Raw genomic sequence first — 18510 nt, 5'->3', positions numbered from 1 at the left:
CCTTAGAGAAATGCAGAGACTATGTAGGGAAGGGATACCTAGAGGATATCAAGACCATGAAGGAGAAGGCATAGTCTGCAGCTGACCTTGAAACCCCAGCCCGGTTTTACTGACAAACAAAACACCTCAGAAATATGTAAGACCATCTAACTGAAGATAATCCTCAAATCTCAAGATCCTTGGGCAGAGGCCGAAATAGAGACACCCCACCCCCCGCCCTTGTTTTTCCATCAAAAATGTCTTTTAACTTGTAGATGTTTGCCGAAAGTAATAATTATCTATGGCCTTCCACTGTTTGAGTTTTTAAGTCCTATTCTTATGGACATATTTAGCTTATAAATGAATTCCTAAATAGACTTTAGCCAAGAACAGATAGTTCACTTGATGTCATAGGCCCTGTAGAAAATGTTCCTGCTTGTTTTATTGCTTAGGCTGATGAACAAGATTATGAGTTCCTTTCCAAATGGGTCAAATTTATTCATACTTGCACTAAATATGAATGGCCTAGGGCAGAAATTAGAAATATGTGGCAACTATGTGATCACTGCCCATTCAAAACCAGTGCCCATAACTGATCATACCTCTATTTCCTGTTGAGCTGAACTCAGTCTCAGAATTCTTAGCAGCAAACACAGCTGCCATAACCAAATAGAGCATGATTTACTGCCCATATTCTAGAATTAAAATATCTTACTAAAATCCTCAAAGTGTTGCCTCTTTCCCTATTACACCTTGACTGATTTTTCTGAAATTTTCAAACCTTTTGTTTTCATTTTGATAATGACTTTTTTCAAGAACCACCTCTTATTGCATATTTTAAAATTCCCCACAGCACTGAAACACTTTTAAATATACATTAGGGACTCAAATAGTTGTGTTTTGAATAGCCTACATGCTAGAAATAGAAGAAAGAAATATCACATAGAGCCAGGGAGGACTCAGTCTCAGGACTATCTCAGAGAGAACTGGGTGTTGTTTCTCTCCAGACACTAGTAGAAAGGATCCTGTACCAAATAGCCCCAACAAATTAAGTCCTGGGAAACTGGCAAAGAAGAATGTGTAAGTTCCAATTCCTTTTGTGTTACAAGTTTCCAAAATACAAGGAAATATGCCAAATGCTTAGGACCTTCAAATGATAACGTCTGATTTAATGACTAACAGGGAAATGCCCGCGGAGCAGTTCATGGACAGTGGTCTCTTCAAAGTCAGATCCTGTTGGCGAATGACCAAAGAACCCTTCTCTCCTGATCCAGCCAGCCACTTCTATGGCCAGGAAGCACTTTGCCATCAATTCAGCATTAAAAAAGTGAGCAATTGAAAGTACCATTTGCAGCTAACCTAAGAATTCCACCGAATATCCCAAAATTGGCTTTTGAAACACCTTTGCATTTGAGGCCTTGACTCTATTTTAGAGGAAGCCATTTCTTACAGAGAAATGTAAAGATTAAAAAAAAAAAAATTAGGCTAAGGCATCAAGAGAAAACGATTTTTAAATGTTCTAATTTCTTTGGAAATATATTGGATAAACAATGCACTAGGGCTAGCCTGAAGGTAAATGGAATGAGATCACATGAACTCTCCTTTTTTTTTTTTTTTTTTTTTCACATGAACTCTCCTTAACACTAAGTATGCATCCTAAGATACTCTGGTTAATGAACCTGTTTTGAGATTGGGAGTTTCTAAAGTAATTGTTTAATACCAACATGTATGATGCTATTCTCACATTCCAGTAAATACAGTTTTTAGCTAAGAAAATGAGAAAAAAAAGATTCTGATTATGTTTTTTAATGTAAGTGAAGGAAAACATTTTTAGTGTTAAGTTTGTAGTTATTTGTTCATTCGATATTCATTGAGCACCTGCTCTGTGCCATAAACTCTGTTGGCTGTTGGGGGCTAGGCAGCAAATAAAACTACTCCATGGAGCTTATCATTTAGTTGGAAATCTTGCCATTAAATAACTACACGAAGAAAGATTGTCGACAACGGAGACAAATGTGCCACGGTCAAGTAAAGGGTGCTTCTATCAGTTAACTTACAAAACTATGGTTTCCTGCAGAGGTGGTTTTGATTACATAGATTTTAATTTGCCTTATAAGAAATTTCAGTTAAAACTTAAAAATGTAAGTCTACTATAGACACACTAAATTATTATTTCTGAACGTATCTGTGTTGGACATAAGATTGGCAAAGGCATTTTTTTTTTTTTTTTAAGAAAAAAGTCCTAGTTATTCTAGAAATACCTTTAGCCAAGGCAGTTTGCAGGGGGAATTCATGGCCACTTTAGGTTAATGGTCATTGGCTTCATGTTTGGCCCTCAATTAAACTCTGAACTTCAATTGTTATTACTTAATTGACTTGGTTATATTTCATGTCAGCATTTCAAAATGACCTTCCCTTTAAAAAATAGAAATTACGTTGACCTAGCACCACAGGTCTTTAGCTGAGCCTGACATGGCTGCAGTAGTCGCACATCATTTTATATATAAAACGGGCCTGGAATCTGCTTAGCTTTGCTATCACTAGGCTACCTCCCATCATCCTTGCCTTTAATAGGTGACAGCTCTAGGTAAATCCAAACAATGAAAAACTAAATGCATCGGTTGCCATGATTATTAAGATGCAAAATAAATCTACAGATACAACTTTTTTTAAAGATTTATTTATTTATGATAGACATAGAGAGAGAGGCAGGCAGAGACACAGGAGGAGGGAGAAGCAGGAGCACGCAAGGAGCCCGATGCGGGACTCGATCCCGGGACTCCAGGATCGCGCCCTGGGCCAAAGGCAGGCGCTAAACCACTGAGCCACCCAGGGATCCCCTACAGATACACACTTTATTCTAAGCATAGGGAGTTAGACTTAATACTGCGATTAAATATTATGTCATGCCTGTTTTATAAAGGTACTATCTGTAGCTTTTCCTTATAAGCGACTCCAAGTGTTTTGTTGTTGTTCCAGTTAACTAGATGAAAACTTAAATCCCTTTTACTTACCCATAAAAACAGTAAGAACAAGTTGGATTTGTTTAATGAAGTGGGGCAGATTTTACAGAAAGTAGATATGACGCCAGGATCTAACTTTGCTATACTCACGGAAATGAATTAAGGCATCAAATAAGCATTTCCCCTCCCTCCTGTATTGTGGAAAAGTTTTAAGTCTTTTGGAGGTGCTTTGATCAAGCTTTGAAATCATTTTAGTGGATTACTATTGTATGAAAACGCTAATTTATTGAGCTTGACCTAAGCAGCTCTTTGTCTCACAGTGCTATTCAAAAACAATAGCAGGAAAGTCAGAAACACAAGAGGAACCGAAGCTGTTTTGGTTATTATTTCATAATCCATCTTCCTTTTTTAATCTTTGGAATCCAGGCATGTTCTTTTTTTTTTTTTTTTTTTCAGGCATGTTCTTAATAAAAGATCACGTTCACCATATATGGAAAGGTTCGTTCTGGGCACTGCAGTGAGACAGTCCCAGCTTTGTCACCACCACCCTTCCATCACCAAAGAGGGACTTTACAGACAGGTTCAGAGAGTGCTGCTCTATAAATGGTGACATTGAAGGCCAACTCCCCATCATAGGCCTTTCAGTTTCCTCTCCAGTGAGGCTAGCTTTGTTCCTTTACCCTAATCAACAGTGCCCCCCTTGGGAGATTTTTCTCCTCCCATCCCTGCCAAAAGTGGCTCCACACTGAGGCCACTTGCTCCCATCAGATCGCATGGAAAATGGCAAGCTTCTCTTAGGTACATGTGAGGTGCGCTTCCCTCCTGAAATCACACAGGCATTTTACTCATTCATCATTTTAATCAGGGGGAGAAGTCTTAGGCTCCTTCAGGTGTACTCACTCCCCGCCAATCCCCGCCCCGAAGGCCTATGGATCAGGATCTAGATGCCATGCGAGTTGGTGGTGGGACCATTAGCGAGAGAGGAAAGTCAAGGTGTGGGGAGGAAATGCAGAACCCACGTCCAGGTGGGTGGAAGGCTGGCGAAGGGGAAGAGGACAGGGAAGGTGGCTGAAGGGAAGTAGCAAATAAAAGCAGCAACACTTGAAGTCAGTCGAGACACCGGGTCCTAGTGGGGAGCATGTGAGGAAGAGCAGACGATTAAGGGATCTCGGTTCCACGGATGCGAAGAAGCAACAGGTGGAGCGTTCCACGCGAGGCGAGCGAGTGGAGTGTTCACCTGGCCTCTGTGCGTGGGTTAGCGTGGCCCACCAGGGACTGTCCAGTGGAGGACCTCATCAGAGCCCCAAGCAACCCCCGCGTGGCTGCAGTGAGTTAATGCACCTCCCTCCTGCCCCCCAAAGACCAACGATTTCTCATCTTTTCGAGGATGGAATCAAGCCTTGCCAATCATGAACAGGTACACACACTATAGTTAAAATTATTTCCCCTGGAGAAAGTTCTGCTTTGGACCCCCTAAGCTTTTCCTTCTGTATGCAACTTCAGGAGTGTTGAGAAGAGTTGACATAGATCTCAGGAGAAGGCAGATGAAAAAAACCTCACTGTGTGTGTGTGTGTGTGTGTGTGTGTGTGTGTAGAGAGAAGGGTGGAAGGGAGTCTATGAAGTCACCTCAGACATCCGTGGAGCTCTGCTCTCAGCTGATGCCAGCCACACTTCGGTTGGGGTCTCTGCTTGTGACAGTGGATGCCTGGCAAGTCTATACATGCCAGAGAGCTCATCATTTAGTTTTACGTCAGACGCATCCTCCCGCTTTCTGGGTTGGCATCATTTATTAGCACAGTTTGCAGAATGCTCCATAAAACAAGATTTGGCTTTCATGTTAATGTTCTAATGACAGCGGCAATTAAAACAAACAAACAAATAAACAAATGTTGTCATGTCTACTTTCCAGGGCCATTTTTATTGTCTGAACTAAAAAATATAAACAAGTAAACACATATTGATAGAACACAGTAAGTATTTCCACCGTGAGAGGAAAAGAATAAGGGGATTTTAAGCTTTCAATTTGGGGACAAAACTCCCTACACTCTTCCAACTGAAGAATCATAGATATAATTATCACATTAGTTTAATGTGGGCAAAAGCTTAGTTTTGAATAACTTGTAACTCTATCATGATATGTACAGCTTACTGGTTTCTTTCCCCTTTCTTAGGGCCAAATTTTAAAACCTCCTTCATAAAGAGGAGGTGGGACCTTTGCCAGAAAACAGCAACATCTTCTCCTAACATATTATGTTGGGGCACCAGGTAGGAGGAGGAATATGAAGTGCAAGCACTTATTTTAAAAATTTATTTGTGCCCCCTCCTCGTACATTTGTCTAATGTAAAACAAATCCTTGACAAGAGTTTAACAGGGTTTTCGATAAATGTCGAAAAATGTAATTTATTCTTAAACAAGAAAAAGCAGTTTAGGGTATGCCCTGAAAATGGTTGAACAGCAGTTTTGTGTCTAGTGTGTGCATGTGTGCGTGTGCGCGCGTGAGTGCGTGCACAAAGGCAACAGCAGTGGTTTCAGACCACTCCACTGCCTTCACAAAGCCGGCGTGATACTTTGACACTGAAACAGACGTCTGCTGGAGACCTCCTTCCCCCTCATCTTCCCTCCTTTCTTGTTCAGTGCAACCCACAATGGGGTTAAAATCCCCACGTCTGGACCTGACGTTCTGTGTCCTTCAAAAGGAAAGGCAGCTGGGAGACTTGTAAACCTTTAGGTACAGAATGAACGTGGCATATTTAGTCTTTTGAAAGCAGCAGACAGTGTATGTAACTTAGAGGTGTTTGTAGAAGTTCTATTTTTGTCAATACTTCCAAACTCATCTATTCGACATTATAAAAGATATTATGTATTTTCGACATGGGGGCAAATATTTCACAAAGACATTCTTGGGGGACAAGTAAGTTTTTAGCCTCCCAAAAGACAGGTTTATTATGGATTTATTGATGTTTTTGCTTTCGGTTGAAATTTGGTTTGCAGTGTAAAAAGTGAACAAATATATTTTATTTTGCTTAGTTGAAAAAAAATCACTCAAGGTTTATTTCTGGTACACTTGATTCATTCATTGATGAACATTGCTAATGCCTAGGTTATCTGAGTGTTATGTAATTACGTGGTATAAAATGCAGATACAAAGCAGTGCATGGAATGCGCTTTTAAAAAACTGTACTCCTAAAAATACTGACTACTACCATACATACTGACAAGTAGCCGTGTTTAAAAATAAATTTTGCCCAGGCTTGGCACCATGCTTCCACGGTCTCCCCTGAGCCCCTGATCCAGAGAAGTGTGGTTTCCAGACACGATATAACCAATACTTTTACATGAGATAAAGGGAAAGTCTTTGGTGTTCAAATAAGCATTATAAAAAGAGGAAATTCTCATCAAGTGTATTTTTTTCGGCTTGGCTTCCTGCCAGCAACATCAGGAAACCGTAAAGACTGGACAAAACAAGAATGGACTACCATCGAGGTCTCCTCGCAGGTGAGAGCAAAAAAATCTAGTTTTGGCCTCCATGCCCTCTGCTCTGCTAGGACTGGTGCGATATTATTCCGTGATGGTGATGCAACACTGGGGGCTTGTGAGTGCCCATGGAAAGGACAGGGGAGGGACAGGGGATGAATGGAGGCTTAGGTAAAAAAAATTAAGAGGGTGATTCGGGAACTGGGAGGCGAATTGATAAAAATCACACCTTTCAGTCCCCACATTTCTTCTTTTGTTCAGTATACAAGGAGAAACCATCCGGAAGGAAGAAAGATTATAACTATCTATAAACTAACTGTTTGACAGAGACAGAAATGCTGATAATGAGTGGGTTGTGCCTGCAGTTCTTGGCTGTTCACATCAGCAAGGATTGAAGGAAAACAGAAACTCTGGATGTGTTTGTCTGGAGAGGTAGTGGTGTGGCCACGGACAGCAAGGGTTCAGCTGAAGTTCAGGGCAGATGCTGCCAGCAGTTACACCGCAGGAAAGTAAAATTGCTTCCGGATTCATCTTTTCCTCCCGGCTCCTCTTCCAGGATCCATCAGGGTCAAGCTATGCTGTGGCACAAGGTGACAATGTCCGTGGGGAAGCAGGCTTTGAGCAGGATGCCCCTCTCCCGGTTACAGTCCAGCTCCTGGATAAAGCCATACCAATAGATGACTAAGCCCGGCCCGAATCTGCAAAGACATGAGAAGATCTGTGTGTATAGTATCATGTATTCTATGGACATAATTCTAGAGGAAGGTGATCTTTGAAGCATTGCAAAGATGAGTAAGTGACATTGTTGCACCAATTTGTTTTGTTTTGGTTGCGACAATTGTGATCCAGAGCTGAACTTAGAGCAATGAGCTTATTTCAGAGAAGTACTGCTACTATCTTGGACAGATTTATTACCTTTGGAGGAACCTGAAGGATCTCAGATACATGCATGACCTGGGTCACTTTTCAGTAAGGTGTTCTGAACTCGGGCTGATGGGAGTACCTAGCTGATGAAAGATAAAACCAGAGTCTCAATAGTGATGAGCTAGGGAGCACCAGACTTGGGATTTTATCTCCTAACGTGACCTTACCTCCTTCCCCACTTTCAAGTAACGGGGGGGGGGGGGGGGGGGGGGGCGGGGAGGGAACCAAAGAATGAAGAATAATATAAAAAGTGGAACAGCTCAAGGCCCTCTTCTCGTTATCATGTTCTAGGCACCAACTAATGGCCAGAGGTCCCTTCTGTCATCTGTTCTTTCAGCTCTAAAAATGAACAAAAACAAAAACCAAAAATACCCCAAATAAACCTGTATGACAACTGGGATCTCTCAGAGAGACCTTATCCCTGACTCTTCTGTGCATACAACCTCTAAGTTTGAGCACAGCGTGAAATCTGGTTGTAGGTTCTTATCATGCAGATGATGGATAAGATCACGTGGACTTGTGAAGAAGCATAGACAGAGGCTGGCTTAAAACCTCCACCTTTCTAAATTGTGCCTCCAAATTATCTCCAAATTGGTTAGCAGCAGACTCAGGAAGCAGCCCTATAGACTACTTCACCCATCAGGAAGTTGAGACCTCTAGGCTGGGTTCATAAAGATGTAATCACTATCAATCACCGGGCACACGGAGATGTTTTGCACATCAGTTTCACGTTTTTCCTACCGAGAGTACTTAATTAAAGGGCAGCACTACTTTTGGTGTCATGTTGCAGGAATTTTACAGTGAAATCATAAATTATGAATGTTGGGTTAGTAAAAGGATGTCTAAAAACAGAACTGCTTTCTGTATTCTGACATTACAGCAGGCTGAGCCACGTTAGGCCAAAAAGCTTTTTCCTTCCATGATTTATTGCACGCTGCGGTGCGCTTGCCAAAACTAAGAGTACAGGATGGGCTGCAAGATACTGTATGCACAGGATCAAGTTCAGCTGGATGTCACAGAATGGCTTATTTGGGGATTCACATCAGTAGAGTAGCCAAGTTGTACACGGGATTAATTAAAACTTTTGGACAGAATCAGGAGATGACAACCCATCTACTGCTGAGCAGCTCCGGGGGACATGGGAGCTGTGCACAGAGAGGTGGCCTTGGAGCATGAGGCTCCAGGAGGTTTCCTGGCACTGCCTGCAGATGAGCCTGGGGAGACCTTGCTTCCATTTAACCAGGGTTTTCTCAGAAACTTGTAGTAATAACCATCTGCATGCACCATTTTGCAGAAAACTGATTAGTATCAAACAATGTCCAAGTCTGGCAAGGGCAGCAAGATCTGCAATTATGAGGACCATGTCCAAGAAGCCTCGAGATTTCCTGTCCGTGAAGCAGGCCCGAGTCACAGCCTCAACAGGCCCAACGCTAAGCTCAACACATTCCTCTGCTGTATTAAGTGGCCGTTCGGGAGACCAGGATGTTCTTTGGAAAGGCACTAATATTTTTACAAAGGGAGGGGAAAAATGTGATCTAACCAGTCATGGAAAAGAACAAAAGAATATATGGAGGTCATAAACAACAAGCTCAGTATTTTAAGAGATTTCATAAAACAAAAACACATATCACCAGCCCTGAGAGCAAGAGCAGCGAGCACTTTCCCTGAACAGCTAAATCATAAGCCAAAGGACATGAAGCATGACAGCTCTTTACAAAAATGGCATTTTCTAGGCAGGAAAGCCAGGCTGGGGAACACCTCAATGCCCAAGAAAATGGATCTGTTTCACTTGTGAGGCAACAGATGAACTCTGCAACTTGAAAAGGTTTTGTGAGACTGTGACTGTGAACATTTCGTCGGAGTGGTTCACCACTCGGGCTCCCCGAAGGTGGTAGCACGGCTCTGTGAACGGTTTTCAGTATATAGGAGGAGGGACACCGAATAATGCTCTACCATCTTGGTTTCTTAGCCTTTGGATGCAATGATGTGAGCAACGGCACTACTGGCCCTCTCGCGGGGCTCAAAAGCTCTAACCGTATATGCTTAATGAAGAACAAGGCAACACAACTTGTCCTTGTAAGTAGCGACTAGTAGGTGAGGGCTTTCCGATTAGGTGTTCTTTAAATGACAAAAGTAATAGGGACGTATAGAATGTGACAGATTTGGAGATTTAATGATCGAATAGGATCTGGCCTCATTCCTGGTACCACTGTAGTGTAGTTCTGCATTTTCTCCAACAATTCAGGTTGCAGAGATGATCAAAAGGCTGGCAAGAGGACGGCCTAGCAATGTAGCTGTTTATGAAGAGGCTGGCCACATTAAGGAACTTTGTAGAATTAATTCCTTGTTTATCTGAACCAACAGAAGGGAACATTTTGGTTGATAATTTGGAAAAACAAAACAAGACAAAAAACCAAGCAATCCAACTCTTGCATTTCCTTTTGCAAAGGTATAAACCAGGGAGAAAACAGGACCTAGGAAATTTTTATGTGGGTCAAGTACATGCTCGTGGGTTGAGCGATTTCATCTCTTTGATGCCTATCTCCATTTATTGTGGCACTACTACGCAAGGAGATCTGTGGGAAGGCAAACATATTAACACTTGTGACTAATTTAAAAAAAAAAAATCAGACGACTGTTAACGGTGTTTAAAAGGAAACAAGAGTCCCTGGGTCTGATGGGATGTGCAAAGCAAAGGGTTGGTTTGCTACTGGGATTGCAGTCCTCCCTACCAGCCCAATACACTCAGGAATGGGATGTCTTGGGTATCTGAATTGATTCTGTAAACACATTTCAAGGTTGACTGTAATTTGAAGGTTACGATACACATGGTCAAGTAGTAAATTCAAAGACTCCATCCAAACGGATTTTAAAAACTCCTATGGAGCAGAGACTGGGATGCAAGGGACTTTTAAACAAGTCATTTTGCCCACAAATGAAATACCACCAAATCTGCTAAAAACAACAAATCCCTCCTGATAAAAGAAATGGGAGGTGTGACTCAAGAACCATTGCGGACCTCGTGAGTGTGTATGAAAGTTGAAGTTCCTCGAAAGTAACAACAGCCTTCCTTATAAACCTGTTTGGAAGGTGCTTCTCTGGTTGGGTCTCATTTAGGACTGTTTAGAGAGATTAAATGCGAGGAGAATGAAAGCTGGGTTTTGTGCATATCTGTATCTAGGGATTCTCTGTGTCTTCATATGTCTCCGCCAGATTGTGACCCTGCTGAGGGCAGAGACCAGGCTTCATTTATCCGCGTGTTCTCCAGGCCTAGCACGGTGCCTGGCACGTGATGGTGACTCTCAAGGACAGGAGAATGTGGAGTTAATAGGATGACACAGCCCTGTGCTCGTTGCCGAATCAGTGGCAGTCCAGGGGTGGGCATGCTGGCAGGACTCAGCTGCTGCCATGACTTGGCATTTTTTATTAGTGACCCAGAGGAGCACACTGATGGCATACCTGCAGATCACAAGGATGATGGCGACAGTTACAACAACGCTGACTACTACCCCTTCTTAGCACTTATTATGTGCCAGACACTGTTCTAAGCACTGCACCCAGATCAACCCACTTAATTCTCAGGGCAACCCCACGAGGTAGGTGCAACTCATGTCCCCATTCTGCAGATGAAGAAACTGAGGCACAGAGCAGTTAAGTAGCTCGCCAAAGGTCTCATAGCTAAAAAGTGGAAGGACTGGTTTTGGAACCCAGGCAGTCTGGTTGCAGGGTCTGTGCTGGTCTCATTATGAGGTAGCGATCAACTGGGTGGGGATGCAGGGGGCATCTGGTTAGACTTTAACCAGAAAGAGAGAGGAAGGGCTCCTTATACCTGTGAGACGAGGGTTCTGGTGTCCTGTTTTGAGAGGACTAGCTCAGGTCTGGCATTGATCTGGAGAAGAATGCTAGGACATTCAAGGAACTGTTAGAATAACACAGTACGTGTGACTTAGAAAAAAACACGGGGTGTTAACGGGTGGTAATGTGCCCATTCAGCAGCCTCTGATTTTTAGGGCTCTCTTGGGGAAAAGTGGTTAGATGCATGCTGCAGCTCGTGAGCAGACTTAGGGCAACATCTTAAAGTTCCCGAGAACTGTATATTGATTCAACTTGAATAACAATTTATGTACAAATGGAGCTTTTGAAAACATAGGAGTGAGCAGCCGTACAAATTAGTGACATTTCTGTGACTGGATCTATTAAATCAAGGCTGGGTTTTCATCAATTAAGAAAATATATATGGAGCTGGCATATGTGTTGTTGCTGTTTTGTTGTTGTTGTTTTTTAATAAAAAATCCTGCATACTCAGAGTTTTTTGAGAAACTAGCTGATCTGGCAACAATCAGCTGGGGCTGAGCAACAGCTGCCCCCTTTAGACAAGACATAGGTTTCAGGTTTGGTACAGTCTCCACCATTCTCTGTTACTCCCTGACGTTGGGGCTCCAAACCAGGTGCCATTTATCATGGTGCTTGTGCTACGGACTTTAATTGTAGAGACCCATTTCTCCATACGCACATCTCTATCAAGTTGGGGACTGCAAAAGATGACTTCAGAAGGTTTCAGGTCTCAAGAAACAAATGGAAGAAATCACATTTCTTATGTCCTGCTTACTTTGCTCACTTCTCTTGTCCACCTGGCCCCACGGGCATTTGAATTCTTGTCCCCAGCCCTGAGATCTAACGTAGAGGTTACCAAACATGGGCCAGAGAGACTCTCGAGATAATAGATCTTAACACACACCAACCACTATCCTCAGGCAGAAAAAGTTAACAGGTCTCATTTTTAAAATGCAGAGGAAATAGAATTCACAATAGCTTTCCATCATTATATATTGTCTAAGTGGATGAGATATAAAAGCACAGCTCTAATCACATGAGGGAGAACAAATGTTGTTTGTTTTAAAGATTTTTAAATTTGGCAAGATTGGGGGAAGTTGTTCTAAGTGGTTAGAACTTCTATAGGTGGATATGCTACATACAGGTGAAGAGCATATACAAAGGAGGGTCTGTGAAATGGGTAATTAAAAAAAAAAAGATTTTATTTATTCATTCACAAGAAACACAGAGAGAGAGGCAGAGACACAGGCAGAGGGAGAAGCAGGCTCCTTGCAATGAGCCTGATGTGGGACTTGATCCCAGGACCCTGAGATCACACCCTGAGCTGAAGGCAGACACTCAACCCCTGAGCCCCCCAGGCGCTCCCAAAGTGGGTAATTCTAAGGCATATTTGAAGATGTGTGAAAATACCTGGCAAATTTGTAACTAATCTGTACCTACACATAAGGTTCATCTTTACAGAGCTACAAAAACTGCTAGAAGGAAAGGCACTTAGGTATGGGATCAGGTCCCATTTAGAACTCACTCTACAGACAGCAGTCTCTACTGAAGGGAAGAGAGGTGCACAACAGAAGCATCAACCCGAATTAGGCAACGACAGGAATGACAAAAGGCCCCCAGCAGTGGTAGTCTGGGCGCTCCGCACTGCAGCTAGGAGACACAGACCAACATTGCAATCAGCCGACTTCTAAGATGACCTCAGTGATCCCTGCCTCTCGGGATTCAGGTCCTCATGTAATCCCTTCTGCTTGAACATCGGCTGGATCTAGTGACTTGCTTCTAACAAAGGAAAATAGAAAAAGTGATGGGATGGCACTTCCGTGATTAGCTTATAAGAGACTGACTTCCATCTTGTTACCAGACACTTTCTCTGGCTTTTTGGCTTGTATACTTTGATGAAGCCAAATATCACCTGGGAGAGGCCCATGAGGCAGGGAGGGAACTGAAGATAGATGGCCTGTGGCCAGTAGAGAAGAATGTGGTCCGTAGTGAGACAGCTCCCGAGGAGCTGAATCCAGCTGACAGCCACTGAGTGAGTTTGGAAGGACTTCTTTCCGCAGTCAAACCTTCAGGTGAGACCACACTCCCTAGGCCAATGCCTGGATGTAGCATGAGACACAGGGGAGAAGAGAACCCAGCTAAGCTATGCCCATGTTCCTGAATGATGCAGAAGTGAGGTGACAAATGTGTGTTATCTCATCTCATTTGGTTTGGGGGTAACTTGCTGTATAGTCCCCTCCCCCCCCGCATTCTTCACATATGTGGTATGGAAAGGCTTATTGGCTTTTTATTCCAGTTATACTTTAACTCCAAATCCATAGCAGGAGTTACTCAATGAGGTCATCAGTAAGTCACAACTCTTCATCAAGGCTGATCAGTCATAAAGTTCTCTGTCCTTCTACACTAACAGAACTTCCTGGCTTCTCACTTGGTCCATACACCAACACCTCTGCCTGCTGCGTATCTAGGACACTGAGGTTACCCAAGGATACAGAAAAGTCATATATAGAATGAAGCATTCTGCATGTTTTCTCCAGTCCTGTGGTTCTGGTGTTGCTTGGTTATCGGGCTTCTGAGTCTGCAAATATGAGGGAGATGGAGACACAGTGACAGGCTGGTTATAGGCAGAAGAGGTGCCAGGCAAGGTGAGTGACTGGTGACAACTCGGGAAGAGGCATTTTCTTTGAAGATTTTTATTTAGGGGCGCCTGGGTTGAGCGACTGCTTGGCTCAGGGTGTGATCCCGGGGTCCTGGGTTCGAGTCCCATTGGGCTCCCTACATGGATCCTGCTTCTCCCTCTGCCTAGGTCTCTGCCTCTCTCTGTGTGTCTCTCATGAATAAATAAAAACTTTAAAAAAGATTTTTATTCAACAGTGAAAGGGAGCACGAGCAGAGGAAGGGGCAGAAGCAGACCCCCCGCAGAGCAGAGCCCCCCCCCCCCCCCCCCCCCCCCAATGTGGGATGGAAAACCTCCAACTATGGCAACCTAAGGCCATCTGGTGTTGGTGAACTAGGCTTCATCAATCATAGGTGTTGGGGACAGTCCAGAATCAGTAGATGCTGGTTATGGTAAAAGCAGCAGGGCAACCTGCAAGAGATTTTTTAAAAGATTGCCACCAAGAAAGTTTTACAAATGGTAACTCAGTAAGTTCTTAGCTATCCAAAAGAATTTAGCTGTCCTCAGATAGGTCTCCTAGGGTGTCGGGATATGGCTGTTGGACAGAAGTTATGAATCATGCCTTTCCTTGGAAGAGTTTCTGTGAGAGACTCAGAGGTAAGGACAGAAAACTCGGGCCCCTAAATTCAGGAAGGATTTGCTTATGCTTTTAATGATTTCTTAACTATATATAAAAAAATACACCGCCTTTTCTTGCCCCACCTCTACACTATTCTTCATAAAGCAGCCATTTCTTGGATGGTATTTTTACTTATGGAGAAAAGGGAGAAAGGTTAAGAGTCTGTTGTTAGACTTTTCCTTTAGGCATCCTCAGAGAGTGCTGAAATGAAAGGTAGATGAAGGAAGTCACAGGTTTCTGATCACACTGTTAAATACCATTTTGCTAAATGAGCCCTCGTAACTAACTCCCTGGTTGGTTTCCTGAGATTTCAGAGAGCTCTTGACCAGGCATTATATTATATAAGGGTTTTGTCTAAAAACACATATAAGGAGCTCCTGGTTGGCCCAGTTGGTAGAGCATATGACTCTTGACCTCAGGGTTGTGAGTTCAAGCCCTATGCTGGACGTTGAGATTACTTAAAAATAAAATCTGACAAAAAAAAAAAATACATAGGATAGGATTCCAATAACTGTCCTCAAGAGGTAACATTTATCACACTTATGACACAACAGGCAGTGTCGCAGCCCTTTTACATAGAGGTTTGATGTTCACAAGCAACCTATGATTGTCCCATTTTCACAGAAGAAAAAAAAGACACCAAAAGGGAGGCTTTGAACTCCAGGGGCTGGGTCTATGGCTTGTACTTGCAACCACTCTACTAGACTGTCTCTTACTATGCCTTGTATTTATACAGCAGTTTATAACAGTCATTCAACTTTGAAAAATATTTACAACACCTGGAAGAGAGCTGAGCAGGGGCCTGGAATGCGGGCGACTCATCAAAAGCCCAGTATAGGAGTTGAGATCCATCTGTCTACAAGGAATAATTCTTCAAGTACAAAGTCAATCATTTCACACTAAAAAGTTTATCTAGCTACTCATTTCGATTTAAGTGTCACCATGTTTAGGAAGTATATGAAAAAGCAACTTATAATTCAGGTAAAAGAAATTAAAATGATTACATTTGAGGGAACATATTTAAAGCATCTGACAATCAGTAAAGTAAACTAGGGAATGAGAATTACTGAATCACTGCGTACAGTGCAGAGAAGAGAATGGTTTCCTCGCTGTGAGGGGATTGAGAAGTTATGGAGCAGAATCTAAACACGAGGAAAGAGGAGTAAATCCAGAACACTGCCTCAGCCTGTTCATATAAATGGAAATAAACAGCTGGAATAAGTTATGAGGAAGACTGAGGGAAGCAACCAGTCTAAGTGAGCCTATCACGTAGAGATTGGTTTTCCCAGAAAAGAAGGTTCAGGCTTGTTAAGTGGGGTTGATGCAGTGAACTCCAAAGGCCCATCCTTGCTCCGAAAATACCGCTAGTGTAGAGATGTAGCTTATGATTGTGGCACTAACTTGGCTTCTCTATTTTCAGCTCTATATGAAAATCACCACCTATTAAAAAAAATCAGTATGCTTGTTATCTCTTTTGCTAATATATAAGGGAAGGGTGGTGGGATTCATATACTATTACAAAATTTGCCTCTACTACATAGAATAAAGGACACTCATGAGTTTGACCTAACATTCCCCTTCTCAGAGCTGAATCTCCATGATTACATTAAAAAAAAAAAAAAGGATTGTAGATTGTAGCTGCACTACAGTTCTACAATATAAATCTGGATTGACACACCAATAATTTTTTACCCCAAGGATTTTGTTTGAGAGCGAGCAGGAGAGTGCAAGCACGCCCAGGCATGAGTGCAGGTAGGGCCAGAGGGAGAAGCAGACTCCCCTCTGAGCAGGGAGCCCAAAGTGGGGCTCCATCCCAAAACCCTGGCTTCATGACCTGAGCCAAAGGCAGATGCTTAACCGACTGAGTCACCCAGGTGCCCCACAATTTTCAACTGCGAGATAACAAGGGTAGACTTAGGGAGTGATTTGATGAGCTTTTCAAGTTTCTTGTTCAGGAGGGTCTTCAAACAAAAATAATTGTATTGATTCAAATCTTTGTTTCCAACCCTAGATCTTTTACTTCAGTTCACAGGCAAATTAAAACAACAACAACAACAACAACAACAACAACAAAAAACTCTTCTCCAAAAGAAAAATCCTAGCACAGAATATATATATTCTAAGTTTTTTCTCTTTCTCCTTTTGAGTTGCTGTGTGGGCTCTGGGCTCTTTTCTGAGGATGTGTGCAGACATGTGGCTGTTGGAAGCCAATTGTTTCGCCATCAAAAAGACTTGCATGTGGTTTTTATGAAGGGTGCATTCTTAAACACACAGTTCAGGATGGCAGAGAAATCTAAAACATCTTGTAATTGTTTTAAAATAAACTCTTCCACTATTTATTTAGTTTTAATCTGCATGTTGTAGATTGGTTATGCACTTGTTAATCACTGTTGTATGTATCTCAAGACAGAGTTGTAAATAACTTTTCAGTCCAAGTGAAATATGCTTGCACATGTTTATATGCAAAATGTGTGTATTTATGCCTATGTGTAAATATGTGTACAATAATAATAGATTAGTGATCATATAATATAGCATCATAAGGTTCTGGCACTATGGTCAATTTAATATACAAAGCAAATATTCTTTTTCTGCAGTTTCTAGAGATGAAATAAAAATATTAACTTGGTTGTTTCCTCTACTCCCTTGCTTGGCAGGTCTGGGTTTGCAAAACGAAATGACTAAAGCAAGAGAACACTGCTTACGAATACTCCCTCGATTTGTAGATCTCGGTTATTAAAAATGCAATCTAGCTCTTCGTAACATCAACTCACTAGAATTTTGATAATAAGTTAAAATATAAATACTCATTCATGTCAGGCCTTTATGCCACATAGAAAATAAACAGAAAATACATTATTTTGAAGAAAAGTTAAAATGTATATAAATATACAACCACAACCACCTGAAATTCTCCTTGATGTTTATATAAGTTGGCATTTTCATGTCGACATTAAATTGCCTGGAAAAGTGCTTAATTTCCACTCTACTTTGTCCTGTGTTGGATATGCTTAGATGCCATAGAGTCTGCAGCCTGTCATGAATCTCTTCTCACAAGAGGAAAACAGATGAGTGGGATAGAAACCAATGGCAAAAACTCTTTTGTCTTTCATCTGCTGTCTTTAATACCTGTTTCCTTGAAGAAATGCTAATTTCTGGGACTGGGTCAGCCCCTCTGCATTTCATTTATCAGAAATGTGGTCAGGACCAGCTCTGTCCATGGCACCTGTGTTCCAGTTCTGTGTATAAAATGGGTGCTGATGAAGAACTGGCAAATAGAAAATAAAAGGGATTCAAAACACAACCTGGGGATAGTCAGGTACTGAGATAAGAATTATCCCCTAGTCTTTATCCAAAACGTCTTCTGAAGGTAATAATTCTGAGCAGGGTTTAGCAGACATTTTCTGTGAGGACACAGTTATTGGGCACAAGGATCCTAGAAAATGTTTCTTTTGCATGTGAATATTTTAAAAATTTAAAGAGCATCAAACCCGTGTCCCCTGTAAGTTGCCTGTGATGAACAAGGTCAGTGGACTTAATGGTTTTCCCTTAAAGGTGTTTGATCAATATTTTGCAACTTGAAACAAAACAAAACAAGCCCACAAAACTACACAAAGCCCGTGAATTCATCCTGCATAGAGACAAGGCACAAGAGACTTTTCCTCTTCTTAAATAGCTTATAACTCAAATTTTAATAAAATGTGAAGAGATTTTGTTCCTACATTAAGTGTAAAACAGAAGTTATCAACTGAATACACAAAACACTCCAAGGTCCACAGCAAAAGAATAAGTACAACGACCTGGTATTCTTAAAGTCTTCCTAGACAAGGAGAGTTCTCAGCTAAGCTGCATTTATTCACATAATGGCCCTTTTAATTCTCTCCATTATAGATTTACCTTTTGAGGTGAGAGTGGGATTAGGGGCCAGAAACACACAAAGAAGTGGTGGGATCAGATGCATATTGAGATTATTTCGTTATGAAATGGGGGGATCACTTAAGTCTGATAGCCTTGGTTTCTGTTTAAAATGAGGACACA

General features: G+C 42.0%; 1 protein-coding gene across 7 annotated transcripts in view; it reads right to left on the bottom strand.

The window, feature by feature from the left end:
• CDIN1 (CDAN1 interacting nuclease 1) overlaps window positions 1-18510 on the bottom strand; it is a 227512-nt gene that overhangs the window by 8637 nt on the left and 200365 nt on the right. For 5 of the 7 annotated variants that reach the window (XM_038579980.1, XM_038579986.1, XM_038579988.1 and 2 more), the window contains one exon: window positions 4836-7116. The exons of 1 other annotated variant lie outside the window; for it this stretch is intronic. In XM_038579980.1, coding sequence (XP_038435908.1) covers window positions 6987-7116 — 130 coding nt within the window. In that variant the 3' untranslated portion in view covers window positions 4836-6986. Of the gene's footprint in view, window positions 1-4835; window positions 7117-18510 lie in introns of those variants that run through there. One more of the 7 variants, XR_005381433.1, reaches the window with a different exon arrangement.

Source organism: Canis lupus, chromosome 30 (assembly GCF_011100685.1).
Source record: "Canis lupus familiaris isolate Mischka breed German Shepherd chromosome 30, alternate assembly UU_Cfam_GSD_1.0, whole genome shotgun sequence".
NCBI lineage: Eukaryota > Metazoa > Chordata > Mammalia > Carnivora > Canidae > Canis > Canis lupus.
The sequence above is the reverse complement of the archived record's forward strand: the minus strand, read 5'-3'. Positions and strand labels throughout refer to the sequence as shown.